This window comes from Marmota monax, unplaced genomic scaffold (assembly GCF_021218885.2).
Source record: "Marmota monax isolate L192 unplaced genomic scaffold, Marmota_monax_Labrador192_F-V1.1 WCK01_AAM20220418_F8-fsc00012, whole genome shotgun sequence".
In the NCBI taxonomy this organism is placed as follows: Eukaryota; Metazoa; Chordata; class Mammalia; order Rodentia; family Sciuridae; genus Marmota; species Marmota monax.
The window spans coordinates 26,321,618-26,346,601 of NW_026695227.1; the positions used below are offsets into that span (position 1 = coordinate 26,321,618).

The 24,984-nt window shown below is 33.3% G+C and overlaps 1 protein-coding gene across 1 annotated transcript in view; it reads right to left on the bottom strand.

The window, feature by feature from the left end:
* Nell2 (neural EGFL like 2) overlaps positions 1-24,984 on the bottom strand; it is a 377,837-nt gene that overhangs the window by 293,113 nt on the left and 59,740 nt on the right. The window contains exon 4 of the mRNA XM_046435982.2: positions 21,730-21,880. Coding sequence (XP_046291938.1) covers positions 21,730-21,880 — 151 coding nt within the window. The remainder of the gene's footprint in view (positions 1-21,729; positions 21,881-24,984) is intronic.

Genomic DNA, 24,984 nt, shown 5'->3' on the forward strand with positions numbered 1-24,984 from the left:
TTAGCTTACAACAACAACAACAACAACAAAATTAAACAGATCAATTTCAAGCAATGAAATTGAAGATGCCATCAAAAGCCTATCAACAAAGAAAAACCCAGGACCAGATGGATTCTCAGCCAAGTTGTACCAGACCTTCAAAGAAGAATTTACACCAATATTCCTCAAATTATTCCATTAAATAGAAAAGAAACTTTTTAGTTGATTCCATCCCATTTATTGAGCCCTTCAGTAGATGAATGGATAAAAAATGTGGCATATATACACAATGGAATTTTACTCAGCAATAAAAGAGAATAAAATCATGGCATTTGCAGGTAAATGGATAATGTTGGAGAAAATAATGTTAAAGTTAGCCAATTCCAAAAAAAACAAATGTTGAATGTTTTCTCTGATATAAGCTGACTGACCTATAATGGGGTAGGGAGGGGGAGCATGGAAGGAATAGACGAACTCTAGAGGGGTGCAAGGGGAAGGGAGAGGGCAGGGGGATAGCAATGATGGTGCAATGTGATAGACATCATTATTCAAAGAACATGTATGAAGACATAAATTGGTGTGAACATACTTAACATACAAAGAGAGATATGAAAAATTGTGCCTATATGTATAATATGAATTGTAATGCATTCCACTGTCATGTATTTAAAAAAATAAAGTCAATAAAAAAGTAGAAGAAAACATGCTCAACATCTCTAGCAATTAGAGAAATGCAAATTAAAACTACACTGAGATTCCATCTCACTCCAGTCAGAATGGCAATTAGAAAGAATACAAGTAACAATATATGTTGGCAAAGATGTGGGAGAAAAGGTTCACACTGCTGCTGGTGGGACTTGCAAATTGGTGCAACCACTCTAGAAAGCATTATGGAGATTCGTTAAAAACCTGGAATGGAACCACCCTTTGATCCAATTATCCCATGCCTCAGTATGTACCCAAAAGACTTAAAATCAGCCTACTACAGCAATACAACCATATTAATGTTTATAGCAGCTCAATTCACAATAGCCACACTATCGAACCAAGCTAGGTATACTTCAACAGAAGAATTAATAAATAAAATGTGTAGTATAGACATAATGGAATATTACACATCCATAAAGAAGAATGAAATTATGTCATTTGCTGGTAAATGGATGCAACTGGAGAATATCATGCTACGTGAAATAAGCCAATCCCCAAAATCCAAAGGCCGAATGTTCTCTCTGATATATGGATGCTAACCCATAACAAGGGAATGTGGGGAGGGGAAGAATAGAAGCTCATTGAATTAGACAAAGGGAAATGAAAGGAAGGGAGGTGGGATAGAAATAGGAGACAGTAGAATGAACTGGACAAAACTTTCTTATATTCATATATGAACACACGAGCAGTGAAACTTCACATCAAGTTCAATCACAAGAATGGGATCCTAACTAGAATAAGTTATACTCCATGTATATATAACATGTCAAAACATACTCTACTGTCATGTATATCTAAACAGAACAAATTTTTTAAAAAGGTAATATTCGCTATATTTTTATGTGCCGATTTTTTATACTGTTACCTAGTTTATGTCATTAAATTGCTATAAAAGGACAAAAGAAAAAAGTCTCAAATTTGAAACATTTTTTTAAATAGGCAATTTCTTGAGAACTATACATAAATGAATAGAAAAATCTTGAATAATTCACATTCTTTAGAAAATACATAATTCCTTGAAACAATAATGAGCATTAGTAAAAAAATAAACAGGTATTTTAAACTTTGAATGTGTAATTAAAATATTCTCATAAACACTACTCTGTCTCAAATAAATTCAAATAGCAACAATATTTCACATTTTCTTCTGAAAATTATCAAAAAACAAAAAAATGAAAATACCCTGACACCTTTTATAAAGCCAAAATATGAAAAGGACATTACAAAAAAAGGAAAATTACAAGCAAATTCATTGAATAAAAATAAATATAAAGGTCTAAACAAACATTAGCAGATTAAATCTAGTGATATATAAAAATATAACCAAGTAGGATTTATTGTATTCATGAGGTTTTTCATTTGAAATTCATTCAGTATAACTCACCAAATGAACTAAATAAAGAAGTAAAACTAAATGATCACTTTAGCTCTACTGCAGAATATACATTTGAATTCACTATTCAATCATTATTTTGTAAATCCTGAGAAATGAATTTGAAGTATGTTCTTCAAAGTATTAAAAATGTGCATTAAAAAAACCAAAAATAATAACAATAACTATGATAATCATCATACTTGATGGAGGGATATCAAAACCTCTTCCCTTGAGATTGTGAAAATATCAATTTTAACAAGCAAATTTCCATTCCATCTTGAATTAGAGGGCCTAGTACAACAAAATTAAAAAATATATTATAGGTATAATAATTAGAAACAAAGAAATATCACTATGCTTATTGGTAGCTAATATGACTATATACATGAAAAAAAATACACAAATAAACTATTAGAATTAATGAATAAGTTTACCAAATTTTCTGGAAAAGAATCAATGTGGGACTAGGCTTGTCGCTCAGTGGTAGAGTGCTCACTTCGCAGTGGAGGGTGCTGGGTTCAATCCTCAGCACCCCCTAAGTATAAAGAAAAGATATTGTGTCCATCTACAACTAAGAAAAAGTATTTTTATAAAAAGAATCAAGGTGAAAAACTCAGTTGTACTGCTATTAGAGAATGAAATTGTAAAGCATGCCAACTAAAATAACATCAAACCATCGCATTTCCAAGAGTAGCTTTGACAGAAAATGTGCAATAACTCTACAAAAAAAAACTTACTAAACACTAATGAGAAAAAGTTAAGAATTGATCAATAAATATATAAATCATCCCCCAAATTTATGTAGAGATTTAATGAAATGCCAATCAAAATTCAAGTTGATTCTGAAAGTACAACAATATATCAAAGATAATCCTGAAGAATAACAAAATTTTTAGAAATTGAACTACCAATTATATGACCATAGTAATTATAACTATGCAGTATTCACCCATAAATTTTAAAAAACAGAATAATGAGTCAGGTGTGATGGATTATGCCTATAATTCCAAAAACTCTGGCAGCTGAGGCAGGAGATCACAAGTTCAAAGACTGCCTCAGCAATTTAACAAGGCTCTAAGCAACTTAGTGAGAACCTGTCTCAAAATAAAAATAAAAAAATAATAAGGGCTGGGAATATGGTTCAGTGGTTAAGTATCCTTGGCTGGGTTCAATCTCTGGTACCAAAAAACAAAAAAAAATGGACTAATGGAACAGTATAAGGTAATTCAGAAGCAGGTCCACACAAATAAGGTAACTTGATTATAATAAAGGTGACATTGCAATGCTCAGAGAAAAATAATGGTTCTTTCAAAAAAATAAATGTTAAGAATCAATTGGATATCCCTCACATAGGAAAAACAAAAGAAGAAGAAGAAGACCCCAATAAAGGATCTTTACAATGATTTTCACCTCATATTTATTAATCACATATGAGTATAAGCTATGTGAAATATAGTAAGATTCCCCTTCCTGAAAATTTAAGGCACCAGTTTGGAGATTGGGTTTATTGGACCCCAATCTTAATGGTAACTCCAAAACAATTCTGCTTCTAGTCCCTGCTCTAACTCAGATATTAATGATATGTGAAAGGAAAAAAGAAATATAACCTTAATTATACCATCTACCCAAATAGTAAAGAAGAAAATCAAAAGTTCGATTATTAAAATATAAACATTAGCTGGTCATGGTGGTATGTGCATGCATGTTTATAATCTTAGTGACTCAGGAGGCTGAGATAGGAGGGTTCTAAGTTCGAGGCCAGCCTCAGCATTTTAGCTAGACCCTAAGCAACTTAATTAGACCCCGTATCAAAATAAAATTATAAAACAAAAAAGGGCTGGAGATGTAGCTCAGTGGTTAAATACCATTGTGTTCAATCCCTGGGATCAAATAACAATAACAATAAATAAATAAAATAATAATGTGTGTGTGTGTGTAAGTGTTAATGTTAAAAAAATGGAACTCTTACTCAAGAGTTATTTTAAAAAAACTAGCACATAATATAACTTTTTTCTTGGTAAGTACAAATGTTATTCTACTTCTCTACAGAGAGGAAGCGAAGTGACTCCTAGATCTGTGATAAGTTTTAGTGCTTGAGTAAGGTTCAAAAATACTGCATTTAATACATCCATCCACTTTGATGTGAAAGGATTGAAAAATACAGAAAGATATATAGGTAAAATTATAACCAACAAAAGAATAACATGCTCATTGAAGATCACTAAATTAGTTACACAGTCATGTAGGATGTAAGATACTATGTACTTAATTTTATTCTAAAATATAGTTAATATGTCACTTTTTAATTTCTAAATTTTGTTACTAAAATCAACTTTCAATTTTATTAAAAAAATATATGAATAACGAAATAAACATCTTTTCTGAGTGTAGTTTTAGTTGTTAGGGGAGTTTAAATCAGTTATACTTAAAGTTAAAGATAAAAACTCAATGATCTCTTAAGGATCAGTCTACAAATGAATTCAATATTTTTGTAGTTTGGGATGCATTGAAGTTGTGTGTGTATGTGTGTTCCTGAGAGAATATACTAATATTCTCTTCAATTTTCACATATCTAAGAGGTTTTATAGGCCTACCTATTTAAAGTGTAGATGCAATTTCACTTTCACAGAACAAATAATTTTTCAGTTAGAAAATGATATTCCAAAAACAGCAGCTTTTCATCTTCACCTTCACCTGAAAAATGATTTGTGATGCTTTTAGGGATACATCCACCTGGTGTGACCAAGACCTTCAATGCCCTAGATTCTATGCAGCATTTTATCTGGTTTCAAACTTTCCTCTTAAGTTAGCAATTTGCTTTCCTAACGTCCTAAAAATCGATGGAAATCCTTAGGCTAATAAAGCTTGTCTTGTGTAGGAATTTTCAGCAAGCTTTATAAGTAATATTTTGAAACTATGGGGTAGAAACAAAAGAAAAGCACTGGCAAATGCAAGATAGCCAGAACTTCCAGGCACACTGTATTTGAAAGAAAGGAATTAGTCACCAGGGATAGAGTAAGCTGTCAACACTGTAGCATCTGTTTTCTGACATACTTCAGGGGTCATGGTGTCTCAGGATTCATGGACCACCTACTGAGGAGACTTTTTACTCTTAGTATATTACCTCAAGAGCTACCGATTCAAATAGTAGAGGACATCGCTAACTAAAGGAAATAAAAGTACAGGACTTTAAATTCTAGCTATTATGGAAATGCCAAAAAGCTAGGCACATTACTTTCAATTTTTACTTTAAAGTCAATTGCAAAGTAAATTATTTCTTGTAGTTAACTCAAAATGCATCTTATTTCCCTTTCGGTGTGTTCAGGGTGTTTTACTAGCTAAATTAAATGATTTGAAGGTGAAATATTCAATCATTCGTGTATTTTAAAAGCCATTCAATATTTCCAAGAATGCTCCATCCCCAAATCAAACATAAGTTATACAATACCTAGAGTTTTAAATAACCAGAGGCTAAAGTATAAAGGAAGATGACAGCATGCCAATCACCTTCCTTCAAAATGCTCAATGGATAAAGTCACTGAAAAGACAGGCAAAATATGAATGGCTTTTATTCAGCTTCAATCACAAGAAAAAAGATCTTCTCCAAAATCAATGACATCCAAATGTACACAAGAAGGGAATTAAGATTTGTTAGGCAATGGAGATAACATGAACCCCTTTATAAATAAAGACATCAAAATAATATGGCACCTGAACTTTTTTAAAAGGTACACATTTCGTCAAATTAAAGGAAATAAAACAAGTTAAACATAAGCTGAATTGTATTTTCTTGATACACTATAGGAAGTTCATTATAACATTTTTTAAAATATTTTGTTTTAGTTGTAGTTGGACACAAGATTTTATTTTTATATGGTGCTAATATAAATTATTTTATATAGCACCTTGCACATGGTAGGTGAGTACTCTACCACTGAGCCACAACCCCAGCCCCTCACTGTAACTTTTTAATGAGCTCTTTTAAAATTATTTTAAGCCACCAATCAAGGGCCTAAATAATATTTGAGAAGGTTAGATTTTATAGGAGAAGACTAAAAGGAGAAGTATTTTAATGCCAAAGAATTGTAGTAAAACAGTTATTCATTATTCATCTTGGAAGAGATTATTGAAATGTCAATGCATATCAATATATAGCAGATTTAGAAAAAAAATGAAACTTTGACAATACATTGAAAATTTTGTTATTATATTCTGAGATCTCATCCAAAGACTCCAAGTTTATTACAAACTCAAAAGAGAAAACAAATTAATATTATGGAAGATGTTACTTTTGATAAAATAGACCTTTTTTCTAATAGCATGGTAACTCAAAGGTCTTTTACAAATTAGAAAATATAATAAACAAATAAAGGTCTCACCTCATAAGTAACAAAACCTATAAGGTAACAGGAAGTATTGTGGAATTAAAATGACCAAATTACATTATTATATTGTGTGCATGTTTAAATATTCAACAATGAATCCCCCTGTTATATATAATTATAATCGTCAAATTAAAAAATTTAATATACCATAAAATACCACAGACACTTTAAATTAAAAATATAGATAATTAAAAATATAGATGACAATGAATTAATGTCTTCATTGAAATGAGGTTAAATAAATCTATAAGGTGAAAGGGGGAAAATAGCAAAGGTATAAGACCCTAACAATTTAAAAGAAAAGAACTAAAACAGAACAACCTCAAACTTTCCACTCCCAAGTGAAGAAAAAAGTATTTATAAAAAGTCTTAGATCATTCAAAATAACTGTTAAAGCTGTCAAAAAGAAAAAAGTAATGGACTGATCATTCAGAGCCACATGAGCCAATTATTTCTAATGAACAATTCACATTTACAATCATTTATAAGAAATGGCATAAAAACATGGAAATGAGAAGCACAAAATATTCAAGTAGGAACAGCAAGATCATTTCCTAAAACATGGGAGGCTTCTTCCTTAACACAGTTGCCACCACAACTTTTAGGACACTAGCCCTCTGTTACCTGTAGTGAAGAGGACACACAGACAGAAATATATTATGGTCTAAGATATTTGGGATCTGAAAACTGCACATGGTCAAAATAGGACAGTGGTGTGGAACCATCCCTGATTCTCTGCATTCCTGTATAGGGGGGTAAGTACACAAAATGTGTGATGAAGTGGATCTGGGTAGGTTAGTCTGTTGGCAGCAGCCACCTGATTCCTTTGTCCCTTCAGAAAGAATAAAAGGCTGACAGGAAGGAAAAAAAAAATGCTTTCCTGCTTCAACATGAGAGAGAGATAACTTTTCTGTCCAGGAGATAACCTCTCTATGTCAAACCATGGATATCTTTCGATCAATTCTCCTATATCAATTCTCCTATATATGGTACATATAAAAAATATAACAAGTCCCATTTGTTAACTGAGTCTTAACTTTAATTCAGTCACTTTGATGAGAAGTACCTCACTATGCCTGCTCAGTAAGGATGCATGTATGCTTAATCACATTAGAATACATATTGTAACATTCCTAATAATAAGGGATGCTTTAAAACACACATTAGAGATGCAATTTTGTTAGAGAAAAACAATAATATACATACACTTTAAGAGGATAAAGTCTAAGTGAAGTTTTTATAATTATAAACTTAGAGTTTGAAATTTTGACTTGAAAATCCTATTATCTTCAATGTTATTTATTAAATAAAGTGCAACCAAAAGTAAAGAGTATAGTAGCTTTTATGTCAGTCCGTTAATTTCATCCATAATAAACAAAGTCATCTTTTAGTTCAGAACCATTAAGCCAAGTAAATATTGCCAGCCAGTTTAATTTTTACTTAATAATGTCAGGAAAGAAAAATGGCTTAGTACATGACAAGCACTCACAAATATGAAGATACATTTTATCAACCTCATACACAAATATATTCTTACTCACCCAGAATGTGTAATAATTAAGGCAGTAGAAAAATATCTCATTTATTTTAACTCAAGTGTATTCATACAGAAGAAGATGATGGCAAATTATAAGGCAGGTTTATATTTATCTGCAAAGCTATTGCCACAATTACTTCTATGAATGTTATTTGCAAAGCATTCAAATAGATGCATAAATATTGCATGGATATTGGGGAAATTCTAATAACAACCCAGAGAGAACTAATTGAAAGAGGTCTCTGAAATTAGGGGGAAATTTTTCATTTATTTTTACTAATAAATATACTTTTGCTTTTACACTGTCTTTGATTTTTTAAAAATATGTATTTATCTTCTTTTATATTTCCTATACAAATGGATAAGTGAATGAGTACCTTAAAATTATTTCTATATTTTCTATTCTTTCCTTTTCAAACACAATAGTCAGAAAAGTGTAACAGCAGAAGAACTTTGGCCTGAGTGTCTAGATCTTTCAGACAAGGCCACATATTATTGTTTGTTGTTTTTAGGTGATGATGATGATGATGTTTAAACATACATCAAAAGGACTGAAGAACCGACAGCCTTCTTATACTGTTCTCCCTCGGAGTTTGTGATTTAATTTTTAATACCAGTCTCTACTTGAAAAACATCATTTGAAACTAGCATCTCAGACTGGAGGCCAAATGAGCCTTTGCTCACAGCACATCAAGGCATGCTGATGAAGTTTTCAGTAGTTTTATAATTATGCCTTTTTTTTTTCTGGAAGCTCTGTTTCAGTGCCAAAGTTTGACTTCTGCCCTCTTCCAATTCTGAGATGCTGTGATTGTCTGCAGCCCCTGATTCTGTCTTGCTCTTAGCTCATGTCAGATACCCTGGAATCCAGAGTATGCCCATTAGTCTCATACGTCCAAACCAACAAAATTGTGTGATTAGGTTTCCAGCTTTAACACGGTCCCTGAGATGTTGCTGTATAGCTCATTACTGGTGTCGTTATTCTCTAAGAACTTGACTTATACCTGTTTCAAGGCAGTGGCTGCCAGTTAGTGAATTCCTCATGCTGGAGCTAATGACATTTCAGGATAGATTAGGCATCCTGCATCAATATAGCAAACTGAACTCTCTCCAGATCCTAATGTCTACACTGATGAAAACTTCATGATGCTCTTTATGATTCCTGGTACAATCATTATCTTTCTCTCATCCTTCACTCATGTCTTCATCCATCATATATTTACTTAGCATCTAACTGGGTATACAAATAGGATAAATACCATGAAATTTGTAAGTTTAATGCATAATCCTTGACAGACAAAACTTTAAAATCCAACAAAAATCTGTTGCCAATTATATAAAATTTTACACAAACAATTTCACCTAAGAAAAGGAATAGGAATCTATATCCCAGAGTGTTAATGGTGGTTATTTCTAGATTCCAGGATTACAGGCAGTAGTGTGCAGGTAAAATTTTAATAATTGGCTATCTGTTCTCCAGAGAAATAATCCCAAAACATTGGTTCATTTACTCTCTGGTAAAGGAAAAGATAACAGAAGAGAAATTTGGAAAAAAAATGAATGCTCATTAATATATACCATATGTTTAAAAGCTCTGCTTTGTAGCATTTGTGATTTTCATATTTTGTTGATTTCTATACCATGGCCTATTTTCAGTCTTCCAAATTAATGTCAAACAGCTCTTAAAGTTTCAACTCTTGTAAGTCAGTGAGTGGTTCTAATACATCACTGATTAAGGAGCTTTATTTTCCTTTTTATAATTTTCTTATTTTAAAAATATTTTCAATAATAATAATGATTTTCCTCAGGGACAGATACTGGACGGCAGGCAATAGCTATGGACATAACTTTTTTCTCCATGTCTTATTGTGTTTTTAAGTTTTAAACCATGGAATGGTTTTAAAAATACAATTCAAATCTTAAGACATCTCAATAAGTATTTATTACAATTGTGATCAAAAGGAGTAAATGATATTTTAATTTCTCAAATGCAATTAATATGTATGTATAAACATGAAACATCAAATATATTAGATGTTAGAATACCAGAAGGAGTAACACAAATTTCAAAAATTTATTGGAAACTAACAAAAGAAGAAATTAATGTAAATTGGAAGGATAGGTAATAGCTTCATGGAGATATGAGCAGAGTTTTTAAATGTGAGCAGGATTTGGACAAGCAGAGAAAAATGAAAAGGGTGACACAAATGACAAACAGACTGGCCACTGTGCCTAATATGTATTTCCCCACTGCACATCACTCTACCCCATCACTACCAGCACTGGAGCTTTTCCATAGTCTCTATGGCTTCTTACCTCCTCCCTGCTTATTTAGGCTTGAGAGCAGGCTGAACAGTAGGCAGGGCTCACTGTAGTTAGCCCAAATAGGGATAGGACTAGAAACTGGTAGAAGAGGTCAGAAACAACCTCTCACCTCTCCAATAATAATATCAATGTTTATTTAATGTTTGTTCTCTTGCAGACACTTTATGGTCTAAATCACAGAGACTAAAATCACGTTTCTGCTCTTGAACTTTTTATCAAATAGGTAAGAACATGAGGTTAGAAGAAGCAGTGTAACCAGACCCCACCGCCACTCCACCACTCCCCTAAATATTAGGAAAATTAGCATTCTTTGGCATGTCATACAGACAAGCTCTTACTGGTGTAAATTAAAAAGTTGCACCCGCCCCAATCACTTCCAGTTAGAAGTGATTTACGTGGAGAAGAACAATTTATGTGAAATATCAAAGTTTCATATAGAAGAGGCTACTGGCATAATGAGCAGGAAAACTTGGTTGCACAGGACGTCCCACATATTAATGTAAGAAGAAAGAACCTCCATGGGGTGCACTGTTGCTTCAAAGACCTTCACACCAAGATGCATATTATATTGGTGTCAATGTAGATTTATTTGATTTTTCTGAAGTGTTTTGTGGCATGATGCTACAAGCTGAAATGAAGCCTTCTGAGTGTTTTTTCCAAGGACACTCACTACCTTTGTGATAAAAGGCCATAGGAAAAATATGACCCTGGTCTCAGTACCAATGTAACAGTGGTCCACTTCATCTTTTGAATATAGTCCTTGCTGCTTATTTTTTTAAAAAAACATGTTTTTCTTTTCCTCTTTCCCTCTTCCCCTCCCTAACCAGGGGGTAGAGAACAAGATTGCCTTGAATTGTCCCTACTCCGCAGGAAGGAGATCTTAGGAAGGAGATCTCACCAAAAGATTTATGAAGTGACTATCTCCCAAATAAATAAGTAAATTTTAACACACCATCTGGGCTGCACCTAGTACCCTCTGTCAGGGCACACCTGGGATGTAGCCTTTGAAGACATTCTTTAAAAGCCCTCTGTTTTCCCTGATGGGCAGAACCACAGCCTCTGAAAAAGACGTCCCCTGTGCTTTTACTTTGGTAGCAAGGCAATAAATCTTTTTTGTTTGTTTGTTTGTTTTTTCCTCAAAACCGTGTCTCATTATTAAATTGGCATGAATTGGCATCAGGGACAAGGACTGAACTTTCAGTAACACCAAGAATAGCAGCATTCACCTGATCATTTAACTGGGTTTCTGTTTTTGTTTTAGTTTTTGTTTTTCTGTGCCCTGATCTGCATTTTTCCTTTTATTTTATCTTATCATCTTACAGAGATCTCTATAAACCACATTAAACTTTTTTGTGAAAGTGAGAAAAAATAAAATAAACTCTCACTAAAGGATAAAACTAAAGATATAAGTGAGAATTAAAAAGATACCTAAGGAAAAAAGATAACTTCAACAATAATAACAGGAAAAAAATACAAACCATAATACTATATCTGTTAAGTGATAAGGGGTTAGTAGATGTCACAATGTACAGGTAAAAACATTCAAATCAAGAAGCAGATGAAGTGTATTTAAGTCCTGACTCTATCATTAACTAGCTAGGTGATATTGTGGGGTCAGGGGGGAAATGAGCAGAAAAGAACTAATAATCTTCCCCTAAACTAAGAGATGGCATAGCATAGAGATGAGACAGGCTGGCTCAATAATCATATAAACTGAATTTAAATTTCATGACCACTTATTCTTATGGAACCTTTAATAACTTAACATCACTGAGGCTTGTTTTTTGCATCTATAAAATGAGAACAAGTATTCACACCTTGTGCAATTATGGAACTTCTGTTGATTTCTTTTACTAGTACTGACAAGCACTTTATGTGGATTTACAAAAGACAAAGCTGAGGTACAGAAGAGTGAAGTAATTTGCATAAGGTTACAAAACCAATAAGTGGTACAGCTATGATTGAAATACACATGGTCTGTCTCCAGGTCTGCACTCTTCACCACTATAGAATATGGATAATGAAATGAACTAATGTAGGTCCAGCACCAGGCACATAGTAAGCCTTTAATAATTTTTAGCTTACTAAGTAAATAAGGGGGTGGGGATGACAGATCAGAGGAACCCATAACACTGGAGCAGCTCCCCAAGATGGAATTAAGACAACAGTTCTGCAGCAGTATATTGAGGTATGAAGGCTATGGGAAAATGCTGGTAGACAACTCAGAGAGCTACTGACCAGATAAAAACTAAAAATACAGGTTTCAAGGATAGAAAGAAAATTAATCACAGGAATAGATACCAGGAGTGAAGTGGCTCAGTGAGGCTCCATAACGGGGGCAGAAATGAATGCTTCTAAGCATCCCCAAAAAATTCTCCCACTGAATTTAAGATAAACAGGCACCACAGTCCAACAAATTAGTGAAGTGAGCAGGAATTAAGCTCAGATATGGCAAGCTGAGCCAGCAATGGAGAAAGCCCTGGCCCCATCCAGAGGAAATAATGAAAGCAGGGAAGCAACAATAGCTTAAAAGGACTCTTTGTTTGGACATACTGGGAGGGAGACTAGAAATCCTTGCAGTTTGCCTTTTTCATATATTGCTTTCTATTTTTTTTCCTTTTGGATTTTTGCTTTTTGAATACGCAAGACCAAACAGCCACCTAATTTTTACTTTTCACTGGATCAACAGGTGCCCATACCCCATGCTATGAGTCGGTCTGGGCATAGGAGCCATGGCTATTTACCTATCAGTCTTCAGAGTGGAGAAAAACAAACAGTGCTTTCATTTGTTGGAGGTGTGGAGCCAAGCATGGTGGCACACGTCTATAATCCCAGTGACTCCAGAAGCTGAGGCAGGAGGATCACAAGTTTGAGGCCAGCCTCAGCAACTTAGCAAGGCCCTAAGCAAGTTAGCAAGACCTTGTCTCAAAAAAATAAAAAATAAAAAGAGCCAGGGATGTGGCTCAATGGTTAAGCACCCCTGGGTTTAATCCCCATAAGAAAGAAAGACAGAAAGAAAAGAAGTGGAGGGGAGGAGAAGAGAGGTGAAGGGGAGTGGACTGGTAGGGGAGGAGGAGGGAAGGGAGAGGAAAAGGGCAGAGGAAAAGGGGACAGAGAGGGGAGGTAAGGAATTGTTTGTCTGATATGTGGGATAAAAAACATGGTTGACAGATGGTGGAACTGGAATGGACCAGGGTTGGGTGGAAAGTGGTGACCCTGCAACCACTCTCCCCTGGACCTATACCCTTCATCTGAGCCTACATTATTTTCTTCACTCACAGAAGGTCTTCAGAATAGACTGATATGTCCCTCATACCTCCCCCAACTTCAGTACACAGACTGAAACTCTCAGAAAGAAGGGGTAATCCAGATCCCTCAGTCAGTGCAGGTGAGAGGGCTGCCCACCAGCCCTGCCAGAGAAACACTTGCACTCCTGGTCACAATAACAAAACTACTGTGAGGGTGAAGTCAGCTCTGAATCACAAAATGCTCCCCCAACAGAGGCTTCTCTGGAAGGTGTACACTGATCTTGGTATACAGACTCCCTAACAAGTTTGGCTGGTTTGGGTCAGGGTTGAGAATAAACAGCATTCTAATTATGTCATACAAACTTCCTTAGAGCTCAGAAATTCTAAAATTAAAACCCTGGAAGATCTTGGTTCCAAAAGAAAACCCAATCTCTTTATAACTATTATTGCTTTAGAAACTTAATCTAAACTTATTCCCAGTGTCTACACACATTTTGTGGTTTTTCAGAGTTTTATCAAACTTTATATAATTTGTCAATTAATTGTAATCTCTCTTGATACCTCTTTTCTTCTATCTCATCTACATTTCCTTCTCTTCTCCATTATCCTTATTTCTCACTTTACCATCTGTCTCCTTCTCTCCCAAACCCTTTTCCCCCTTATTTTATTTTCTTAGTTTTTTATCCATTCTTCAAATACAATTTAGTATACTATCATTAAAGCTTAATTTTTTCAGCCTAACCTATATTTTTCTCACCATCACCCTGCCCTCCGCAGTATATTGATATGTGGTTTGCTTTTATATTACTATTGCTACTAGCAGTTACTCTCTCCTCTCAAAGTGGTACTGGTAGTTGACCATTTATGCTGATCAAATGTGACAATCAAATATTTATTATAAAAATATAGCTACTCACAAAAGGACTCCCACATAAAAGAGGAAAAGGAACCCATCTCAACAGATGCACAAATATAAGAACTTAGAAACAAAGAAACCCAATGTCAGCGCACTCCAAATTTGAATCCGAAGATATTGATATGGATGAAATCCCAGACAAAGAAATAAAAGAGGTGACTGCTATAATAACCAATTAATGAAAAAATTTAAGGAATGAACTCAAAAAAATATAGGATGTGAAAAAAGCATTTCAGTAAAGAGAGAATCTGAGAGAGAATTAAATAAAAATCCTGGAAATGAAAGACTGAGTAAGTAAAATAAAAAATTCAATTGAAAGTCTAATCTAGATTACACCACATGGAAGACAGTTTCAGGCCTTAAAAACAAGGTATATGAACTTGGGCACATAACCAAAAAGAAAGAAAATAAGAAGAAACCATAATCAGAATATACAAGAACCCTGAAATAACACTGAGATCAAATTTAAGAATTAGTTGAGAAAGGAATAGAAATACTTGTTAATACTATTGATAACCTTTCTAGAGAAATAAAAGCAGAAAAATTTCCAAAACTGGAGAATGAAATAAACATACAGTAGAAGTTCAGAACCCCAAATAGAACCTCTCTTTAGAATGAAATTCACCAAATTATGCAATGCATATGTATGAACATACCACAGCTAATTCCACCTTCATGAACATTCATGAAGAACTAATAAAAATAAATAAATAAATAAATACATAAAGTTTAAAAAGGAAGATAAATAGAGAAAGGGGAGCAGGAGGAGGAAGGGAAGATGGGAGGAAGAGTTGAAGTACTGAGGATAGAAATGGAATAGATTATATTTCATGCATGTTTGAATATATCAAGGGGAAGCCCACTATTGTGAGTAACTATACTGTACAAATAAAAACATTTTTAAAAGAATCACTCAATGATACATGATAATTAAAATGCTAAATATATAGAATAAATATAAAATTTCAAAAATCACAAGAGAATAATATTGGGCCACATTTAGAGGTAAATCAATAAGACTAATATCTGATTTTTAAAGGAATAATTAAATCCAGGCAAGCTTAGAACAATATGTTTCAAGTCCTGAAAGAAAAACATGATCCACCTCTATGTGGTCTACAAGAGATACACCTCTCAGGTAAAGACATCCATAGTATCAAAGTGAAGGATGGAAAATAATATTCAAAAAAAAAGGAACTCAAAAGCAAGCAGGAGTTGCTACTCTCAATTCTGAAAAAAAAATAAGTCAAAATTAATCAGAATAGACAAAGAGGGTCATTTTATACTGGAAAGAAAACAATCCATCAAGAAGATAGAACAGTAAATGTTTAGCTTCAATGTCAGTGCACATAATATAAACAAGCACTACTTAACATAAAGGCTCAAACAGACCCAGATACAATAAGACTAGGTGATTTCAATGAATAAGATTTCAACATACCTCTCATAAGTAAGTAGGTCACTTAGACAAGATTCTAAAAAATACTATAAACTGAGTGGATCTAAAAATCATCTATAGAATATTTCATATGAATCCAACAAGAGATTAATTCATTTTCTTCTCAGCTGCTCATGGAAATCTTTCTCAAGTTGACCATACTTTAGGTCTCAAAGTTATCCTCAGCCAATACAAAAATAAATTAATGTAATTCCAAGCATAATATCAGACCATAATGGAATTAAATTAGAAATAAAAAAAAACATGAAAAACTATTGAAACTACATAAAAGCACAGAAATTAAACAATACAATTTTGAAGAAGTAATGAAAGAAATGAGTGGAGAAATTTAAAAATTCTTAGAATCAAACAAAATAAAGATAAAACATACAATCTCTGGGACACTATGAAAGTGATTCTAAGAGGAAAGTTCATAGATATGAGTGTCTTTATGGAAAAAAAACCAAAGTCTCCAAATTAATATCTGAGGATGCACCTTGAGGTCTTAAAAAAATAATTCCAAAGCTAATAAAAGTAAGGAAATAAGATTAGGGCCAAAATTAATGAAATAGAGAATTAAAAATACAAAGATACAATGTAACAAAGAGTTGGTTCTTTGAAAAGATAAAGCAAGAATGACACATCCTTAATCAAACTAACCACAAGAGAGAGACAGAAGACGTGAATTAATAAAAGTAGAGAAATAAATGGAGATATCCCTGCAGATATCACTGATATCCCAGGATCCTTAGGGACTGTATGGAAAACTTACATTCCAATAACTTGGAATGTTTAGCTAAAACATAAAATTCCAGACATATATGACCTACCAGAATTGAACCAAGATGACACAGAAAAACAAAAACAAATCAAGAACAAGGAGCAATGAGACTGAAGCAGTAACAAAACGAAAACTTAAAACAAAGAAAAGTTCATGACCAGATATATATTAAACTGAATTATACCAGATCTTTGAAGAAGAATGAATGTCAATGCTTCTTAATCTATTCCATTAAATAGAAAGAAGGGCAGATGCCTTTGAATTCTTTCTATGAAGCCAGTATCACCATACTACCAAAACTTGACAAGGAAACATAAAAGAAAGAAAACTATAGCCCAGTATCCTTGATGAACTTATATGAAAAATTCCTCAATAAAACTTTAGAAAATCATCTTCAGAAATACATTAAGAAAATGTACAATATGATCAAATTAGTTATATTCCAGGATTCAAGAATGGTTCAACATATGCAAATCAATAAATGAAATTCATCACATAAATAGAAATAAGGACAAAAATCACATGGTTATCTCAATAGGTATAGTAAAAGCCTTTGACAAAAGTCAGTACCCATTCATGATAAAACTAATGCAGAATGTAGGGATAGTCAGAACTTACCTCTCCATGATAAAGGCTAAATACTACAAACCTAAAACCAACATCATACTGAATAGGAAAAACTGAAAGCATTCCCTTTGAAATCAGGAACAAATTAACGGTGTCTACTCTCAACACTTCTATTCAATATAGTAATTCAAATTTTAAGCAGAGCAATTAAGCAAGAGAAGAAAGTAAAGGGATATAAACAGTAACAGATATCAAATTATCACTGTTCACAGATGATATCATCCTATAGTTACAAGATACAAAAAGCTCTACCAGAATATTACTACAGTTAATAAACAAATTCAGCAAAGTAGTAGGATACAAAATTGGCATATAAAAATCAAAATAACTTTTCATACATGAATAATAAATCTACTGAAAAAATGAGAATAATTGCATTCATAATTGCCTCAAAAAAAAACAAACAACAACAAAAACATCACCTATGAGTAAATATAATCAAAGAGGCAAAAGCCCCCTATAATGAAAATTGTAGAAGATTAAAGAAAGAAATTGAAGGAAAAAATTAGAATATGGAAATACCTTCTGTGTTATTGGATAAACAGCGTTATTATTGTTAAAATTGCCAAATTACCAAAAGTGTTACATAGTTTCAATGCAATCCATATGAAGATACTATATTTTTCTTGAACTAGAAAAAAAAACAGTCCTAAAATTCATACAAAAGAACAAAACAACCACAATAGCCAAAGCATTTTTGAAAAAAAAAATTTCAAGTCTATAAACATCACAATAACCAATTAAAAAAAAAAACTTCAGAGCTATGGTAGCAAATACAGATGGTGCTGGTATAAAAATAGACATGTAGACTAGTGTAATAGAATAGTAGACACAGAGATAAACCCACACAGAAACAGTCATCTAATCCCTGACAAAGTTACCAAGAACATATGTTGGGCAAAAGACAGTCTTTTTAACAAACAGTGCTGGGAAACTGGATATCCATGTGTAGAAGAAACCAGATTTCTATCACCCTGAACAAAAGTCAATTTAAAATGGATCAAATACCTAAAAATCACACCAGAAACACTGCAACTGCTAGAAGAAAACACAGGGTCAACATCCTACATATAAGCAAGGGTTTCCTTTATGAAACTCCTGAAGTTCAGAACACTATTTATTAATAACCATGAAATAATAAATGGATGGTTACAAATTAAAAAGCATCTCCACAGGAAAGGAAACAAGAGCATGAAGAGAGCCTACAGAATGGGAGAAAATCTTTGCTAGCTACTCTTCTGACAGAGGATCAAACTCCAGAATACATAAATAACTCAAAAAACAACACCAAAAAAACAAATAACTTAATCAACAATTGGACAGGAACTAAATGGACATTTCTTAAAGGAATAAATATAAATGACCAACATTTTGTTGTTTTGAAAGAATGTTCATCATCTGTAGCCATCAGGGAAATGCAAATCAAACTACACTGAGATTTCATCATACTCCAATAAAAACGGCAATCAAGAATACACATAATGATAAACTCTGGCAAGGATGCTAGGATAAAAAGAACACTTGTACACTGTTTCTATGATTGTGAATTAGTAAAACCACTATAGAAGACTCCCAACCATACCACTCCTCTGTATTTATCCAAAAGAACTAAAGTCAGCATACTATAGTGATATACCCATGCCCATGTATACAATAGTGCAATTCATAATAGACAAGTTAAGAAATCAACCTATATGTCTTTCAAGAGATGAATGACAAATGAAAATGTAGTGTATATACACAATGCAGTTTTATTCAGCCATAAAGAAGAATGAGATTATGTCATTTTCAGGAAATTGAATGAAACTGGAGAGCACCATGTTAAGAGAGATAAGGCAGCCTCAGAAAGTCAAGAATCATATTTTTTTTGTCTTATATGTGAAAGCTACAGAGATTAAAAAAAATTGGGGTGGGGGAGTGGGGAGTAATATCACGAAAATGGGAAACCAGTATTGTAGAGTGTAGAGATAAGGGGGAGAGAGAAGGAAAAGGACAGGGAATATACTAGGTAATAAAATTGACCAAAGTATATAAGTTCACATACAGAATATTTAATAATGATTCCACTATTATATATAAGTGTAATTCATCAACAAAATTTTATTTAAAGTAAATGAAAAGTCCCTCATAATACTAAGTTATTTTTTATATAATGGAAAGATGTACTATATCTCAAATATGATGTATTTAGCTAAATTTTATCAAATTTATAGATGATACAAAGATCAGATAAAAAGTCAAAAAAGCATAGAAGATTAAATTTTAAAAGTATACTTAGAAAATATAAGATCTAATCACAAAGATTTATATATAATTATATATATATATATATATTATTTGTTAAAGTTAAAAAGAAAATGAATTAAATATTCATGAGTAAGATATTAAACAAAATATGGCATGTCTACACTCAAAGGCAAAAGGACTGGATTACACATAATTTCATTATTAGTCTCTTTTTTGTAATACAATATGAATTTGTTTCTCTAGTTCTTTCCATTATTATCCTATAAATTTCCCATAATAGCACTATGTTGCTATAATAATTTGGAAAACTATTATTTTCAATTAAAATAAGTCAGTATAAAGACATATAACTCTAACAAATCTACTTCATAGGAAGAGTAAGAAAGGATCTCCTTGACAGCAAATCTTCTGATGAGTGTTAGGAATTTCCCTTGCCCATATCTTTAGATGGAAACTTTGCATATTAGAAGAGGTCTGTGCCAGTCAGACATGTATATGGTTAATGTGTTCAACTCTGGGGACCAATAAAAACATTAACCATATGGGACTCATTCAGATAGGGGCAACAGACCCACTGGAGCAGATGGAGTTTGTGGAATTAATTTGTATAGAGACAGAAGGGTCAGATGGGAAGTGGTAGTAGGCATCTTATGTGTAAATAATGTCATCTGGAAAACTACTGGTTGAGTTCCATGTCTCTACAAACAAGGCAGTGACAGAAAACTACAAGGAATAAAAATCTAGTATCCAAATAAAAAGAAAATATTCATAATCAGTAGAGATACTCAGCCATAAGTCAGCCTGCTCTGCAAACAGTCTTCATTTATTATATATAACTCATGTTACCTAAAAGCCCTATTGACATGGGCAGAGACACAGTACTATAAGCACAGATCTCCCTGGTTCAAGCACTGGAAGATGAGGTGTAGGACCAGGAACATACTAAGGGGAAAGACCTATTCATCCCTTGGAGATGAAACTTCTCCATTTCTCCCTCACCCATAAAGGTTCCAAGCCAGTAACCAGATTAGAGTTAGGATGACAAACTTCCCTTAAACACAGAATAGAAGCTGAAAGAAAAGAAAGCCAAGTGAAAGGCCTGGGAAATTATCCTTTGCAGATAAAGATGGGGGCCCTCAAATCCTGAGAGTAAGCCACAAAGACAGTACTTAAGAACTCTCCTATCACAGTTAGACTTGCTATATTTTATTCTTCTCATATAGTTATGTTCTCCTTCTAGTATTTAACAAAGATTTTCAAAGTCCCAGGTTGCCTCATTTCTGATAGGGAATCAAATATAAATATTTCTGCTGATATCTGCATAAGATTATTAAAGCTGTTGTATATGTAGTGTTTTACATATATAGAATCTTTATTCTTTACAACAACCTATGAAATAGGTATTATTATTATCCCAGTTTAGAAAGAGAAGAGAAAATTTGAGACATGGTGACTTTCTCAAGGTCCACTGATAGTAAGTGGTAAAGAAGGTATTCAAAATAAAAACACAGAGAAATTTTCATTGTCATAACTGTGGTCATTCATTCAAAAAGAAGTGCTTTCTTAAGCTATTTTGTATTACTATGTGTGTGAGTGTGTGTGTATGTGTGTGTGTGTGTTTATATATATATGCCAAGTGTCATGAATAAAGTACTTCTTCCTCCTTCCTCCTCCTCCCCTATATCCACCTAATGATGCTTCTAAATATGAGAGCCAGTGGAAGATACTAGACAATATTTTTATTCACCACATATCCAGGAAAACCACTGTAACTGCTGTAATCTTTGAGGTAAAAAAAAATAAGTTATATAAGATTACTAAAATCTAAACCCAACTAAATATCCCAAAGAGAATACAGTGTTTTTATAGGTAGTGATTAATTTAAGAACAATGTTTGACTTCAACACTGAGGAGTATCTTGAGGAATTTAGGAATTAACAAATTTGTTTTAGGAAAGGTAACTTTTGTGTGTTCTCAGCACCTTGAAAAGCAATGGTTCCCTCAGCTTTTAGGCAGATTTCAATCCTGTGTGATATTGCATAATGTAGTAAAATCACTGTTTTAAATCCATCAAGTATATATTACAGCTGGCTTTCATTTAGTTCTCTTTAACATGTACATTTAACCATAAACAAAAACATGGGTAACTCCAGCACCCACACTTACCTGTGATCCAAGTGGTGAATTGAGAGAATAACTCCTGAATTTAAGTGGGTCTGTTTCAGGGTCACCAAAACAGTAAATTCATGCTTATTTCTCAGCTTCTGAAAAAATTGCTCAGCGGTAGCTGTGGACGCTTTTATGCTTCTCGGGGTATCTAAAAATAAATAGATAAATATATAGTAGGAATAGACTAGAATTTGATTTTATAAAATACCTTATACATGCAATATCTTCCAAAAAAATTTGTCAAGTAATAACTGATAAATTCCAAATTTTAAAGTCTCTACAAATTCTTTCAACAAGACTTTATGCTATATATAACACAGCAGAGTACAATGACAAGAACCGTTTGTATTTTGAGCTTATTTTTTAGGAATCTTTCTTCAAAAATGTCACCTTTGAAGCAAAGAACCAAAGAGTCTTATTTGAAGAAGTGTTCTTCCAAATTCTCTCCTTCTATACTTCCTTTACCTTAGATCCCAGAGCCACATCAGTACCAACAAAGAGCAAAAACATAAACTTCCTAGAATAGGACCTAAAAGACCAAGCTAGAGCCATTTAGCTTTTCTGACACCTCTTGACAGAAAACTGGATTTAAGTCTATGTGCCATTCTCCATGTTGGTGTCTTTAGTCAGAAGGCTTGCTATAAATATATTTGTTAAAAGATCAGTGAAATTAGTCACTCTTAGCCTTCTGTGCAGTGAATGAAACATTAAGATCGAATTATCTCACCATATTTGTTGAAAGAAATACATAGAACTTAATTTTTATCCCCTTTTTTCCCTCAGGCTTAGAGAAATTCTAGCCAAGGAAGGTTGCCTGGAAAAGGACAAACTTTTACTCTGCACTTTCACATCACTTAGTCGTGCACTCCAACCTCAGGACCCAGAGAATATGGATGAAATAGTTAGGGATAGAAATTAATTTGGTGGATGGAAAAACTCTACTATTCAAAAAAAACCCACTAACTTTAAGTACAATGTTCTACTATTTACAGTGTGTGTGAAGATCAATGAGAATCAGAAATGCAGTATATGTTGTTAAAAAAATCATTCTCTTCTCTGCTATGCTTCAGCCTAGGTAAGTACTTCTCAGTAGGAGAAACAGCATTTGGAGTCCTACACATTTACTTATGTAGGACTCTCTTATGTATTACAGAACATTCAACATTCCTGCCCAAAGAATGCCTGTGGCACCCCACCCTAGGTCACTGCGACCCCTCAAGGTATTCCACACATTTCCAACATTCCCTTAATATAGTGCATAAGAAACCTGGTTGAGAATCAAAATCTTGCTGAAAAAGAAACAATAGGATAAATTCACAGTTCCTTAGTTTTTTAAGTCCACAGATTTATAAATAAAAATTCAATCACCTGGTCTGTGTCCATCATCAGGAATACATAAGCCTGAAGAAGCCCATGAGATACCCATAAAATAGAGGATATATCTCTTATATATATGGATTATGTAAATAATCCAATATAATAAAAAATGTTCTCATATAGGTAAATCCAAAGGGCCACTGAATTAGATGGAAAATTAGCCAACAGCATCTGAAATGAAGGCTAATAAATAGATGGCATTTGATCAGAAGACTACCAGGTAGAAAAAGGAAGGAAAGGCATTCCAGTCATTAGAATACCTTATGAAAAAGCACAGAGGTATGAGAACTCATGGCATAGCTGAAATTGGTGAAGAACAGCCGTTGCTGATGGAGTTAGAAAGGAAAGCTGGACTGAATGAGGCAGGAGTTTATAGAATAATATAATAGATACCTGTGTCAATCCCATCACCATTAACAAATTTCCTTCTTAGAAAACAAAAAACTTTGATTTGCCATTGAGACAAAATCCCTCCCTCCCTGAATTCATGACTTCTCTATGCTAGATTCAGTCATATGACACACTCTATCCTATCACAGCAATATCTATCCTTTTCCACAGTAAACTGGCCCAGTAATAGGTACCTAATCCAGGCAATAAAGCTAGACTCAGGGATTTTGTTCACAGTTTTAGGAAATGCCAGGTACAGTGGTATACACCTATATTCTGAGGTACTCAAGTGGCTGAGAAGAGGATCATAAATTCAAGGCCAACTTGGACAACTTACCAAGACCCTGGCTCAAAATAAAATAAAAAGGACTGACTATGTAGCTCGGTGGTAGAGCACCCCTAGGTTCAATTACTACTGGGGAAAAAAAAGTACCCACACACTTTTAGGAAAAAGAAATTTTTCTTTTAAACTTCCAAAATAACACTCAATATTCACAACTCAAAAGCATAACAATAATTTACAATTTCTGTCATGGTCAACACAATAGTTTCTCCACAGTTTCCATCAGGATTAAGAAAAGTTGTAGAAAGGATTCCATACAGTTCCTCCTAGCTCCTAAACTTTTTACTTCCTCAAGGAAGCATTCAAAATATAATTCTGAGAGAATGATCTCACCTAATGTTAATTTTTATTCCACTCAAATTTGTATAGAAGTGAATCATTCACAACCTTCATTATTTCAGTTTAATTTGAAAGATAAAAGCAATTTAAAATTAAATTATAAATATTTATTATGCTTCTCCTCTTTTCAGGAAGGTGGAGTTTGAGAGGCATTCTTTTTCTTGCCAAGCAGGATGACAGATGGGGATGCAAATAAGACAAGTAGAGAAAGGACCACACTGCATACATAAGTGATAATCAGACCCATGGAGTGAACCAAGGACTTGGAGCAAAGATCTTGAGCACTTGAGCTGTGAGAAATAGAAAAAAAATTAGAAATGTGGCAGCTACCTTTTATTTTTAAAGGAAAAAAAAAAGATTCTTAGAGAAGAATATGTGGGCCCAGAATTGTGGGCCCAGTACATACAAGTGAAGGCTGAAGTCACTAAGTCACTAAGATTGAAAACTTGATGAAGGAAACTAAAATACTAATCAATCTACATTTTGGAAAAACTTCCCTGGTGGCCACATTAAAGGTCGTTTGAAGAAAGAAAAGGAATGGAAACAGATAAGACACTTGAGGAAGGTTTCTTAAAAAATCAGGGGGTGGGAGTGGGGAGACAAATAAATCCAACTGAATCTAAATTTTATAACTTGAGGGACTGAATAAAAGTAAATGCAGTAATGGCATAGTGTAACCCACTGAGTTTCAGAAATTATCTAGTTTGGGTGATCACTGACATTTATGTTTTATTTCACATATCTTAGATATTACTTTGGCATTCATAAACTACCTTTCCCCAATCAAACTGATATTTTCTACT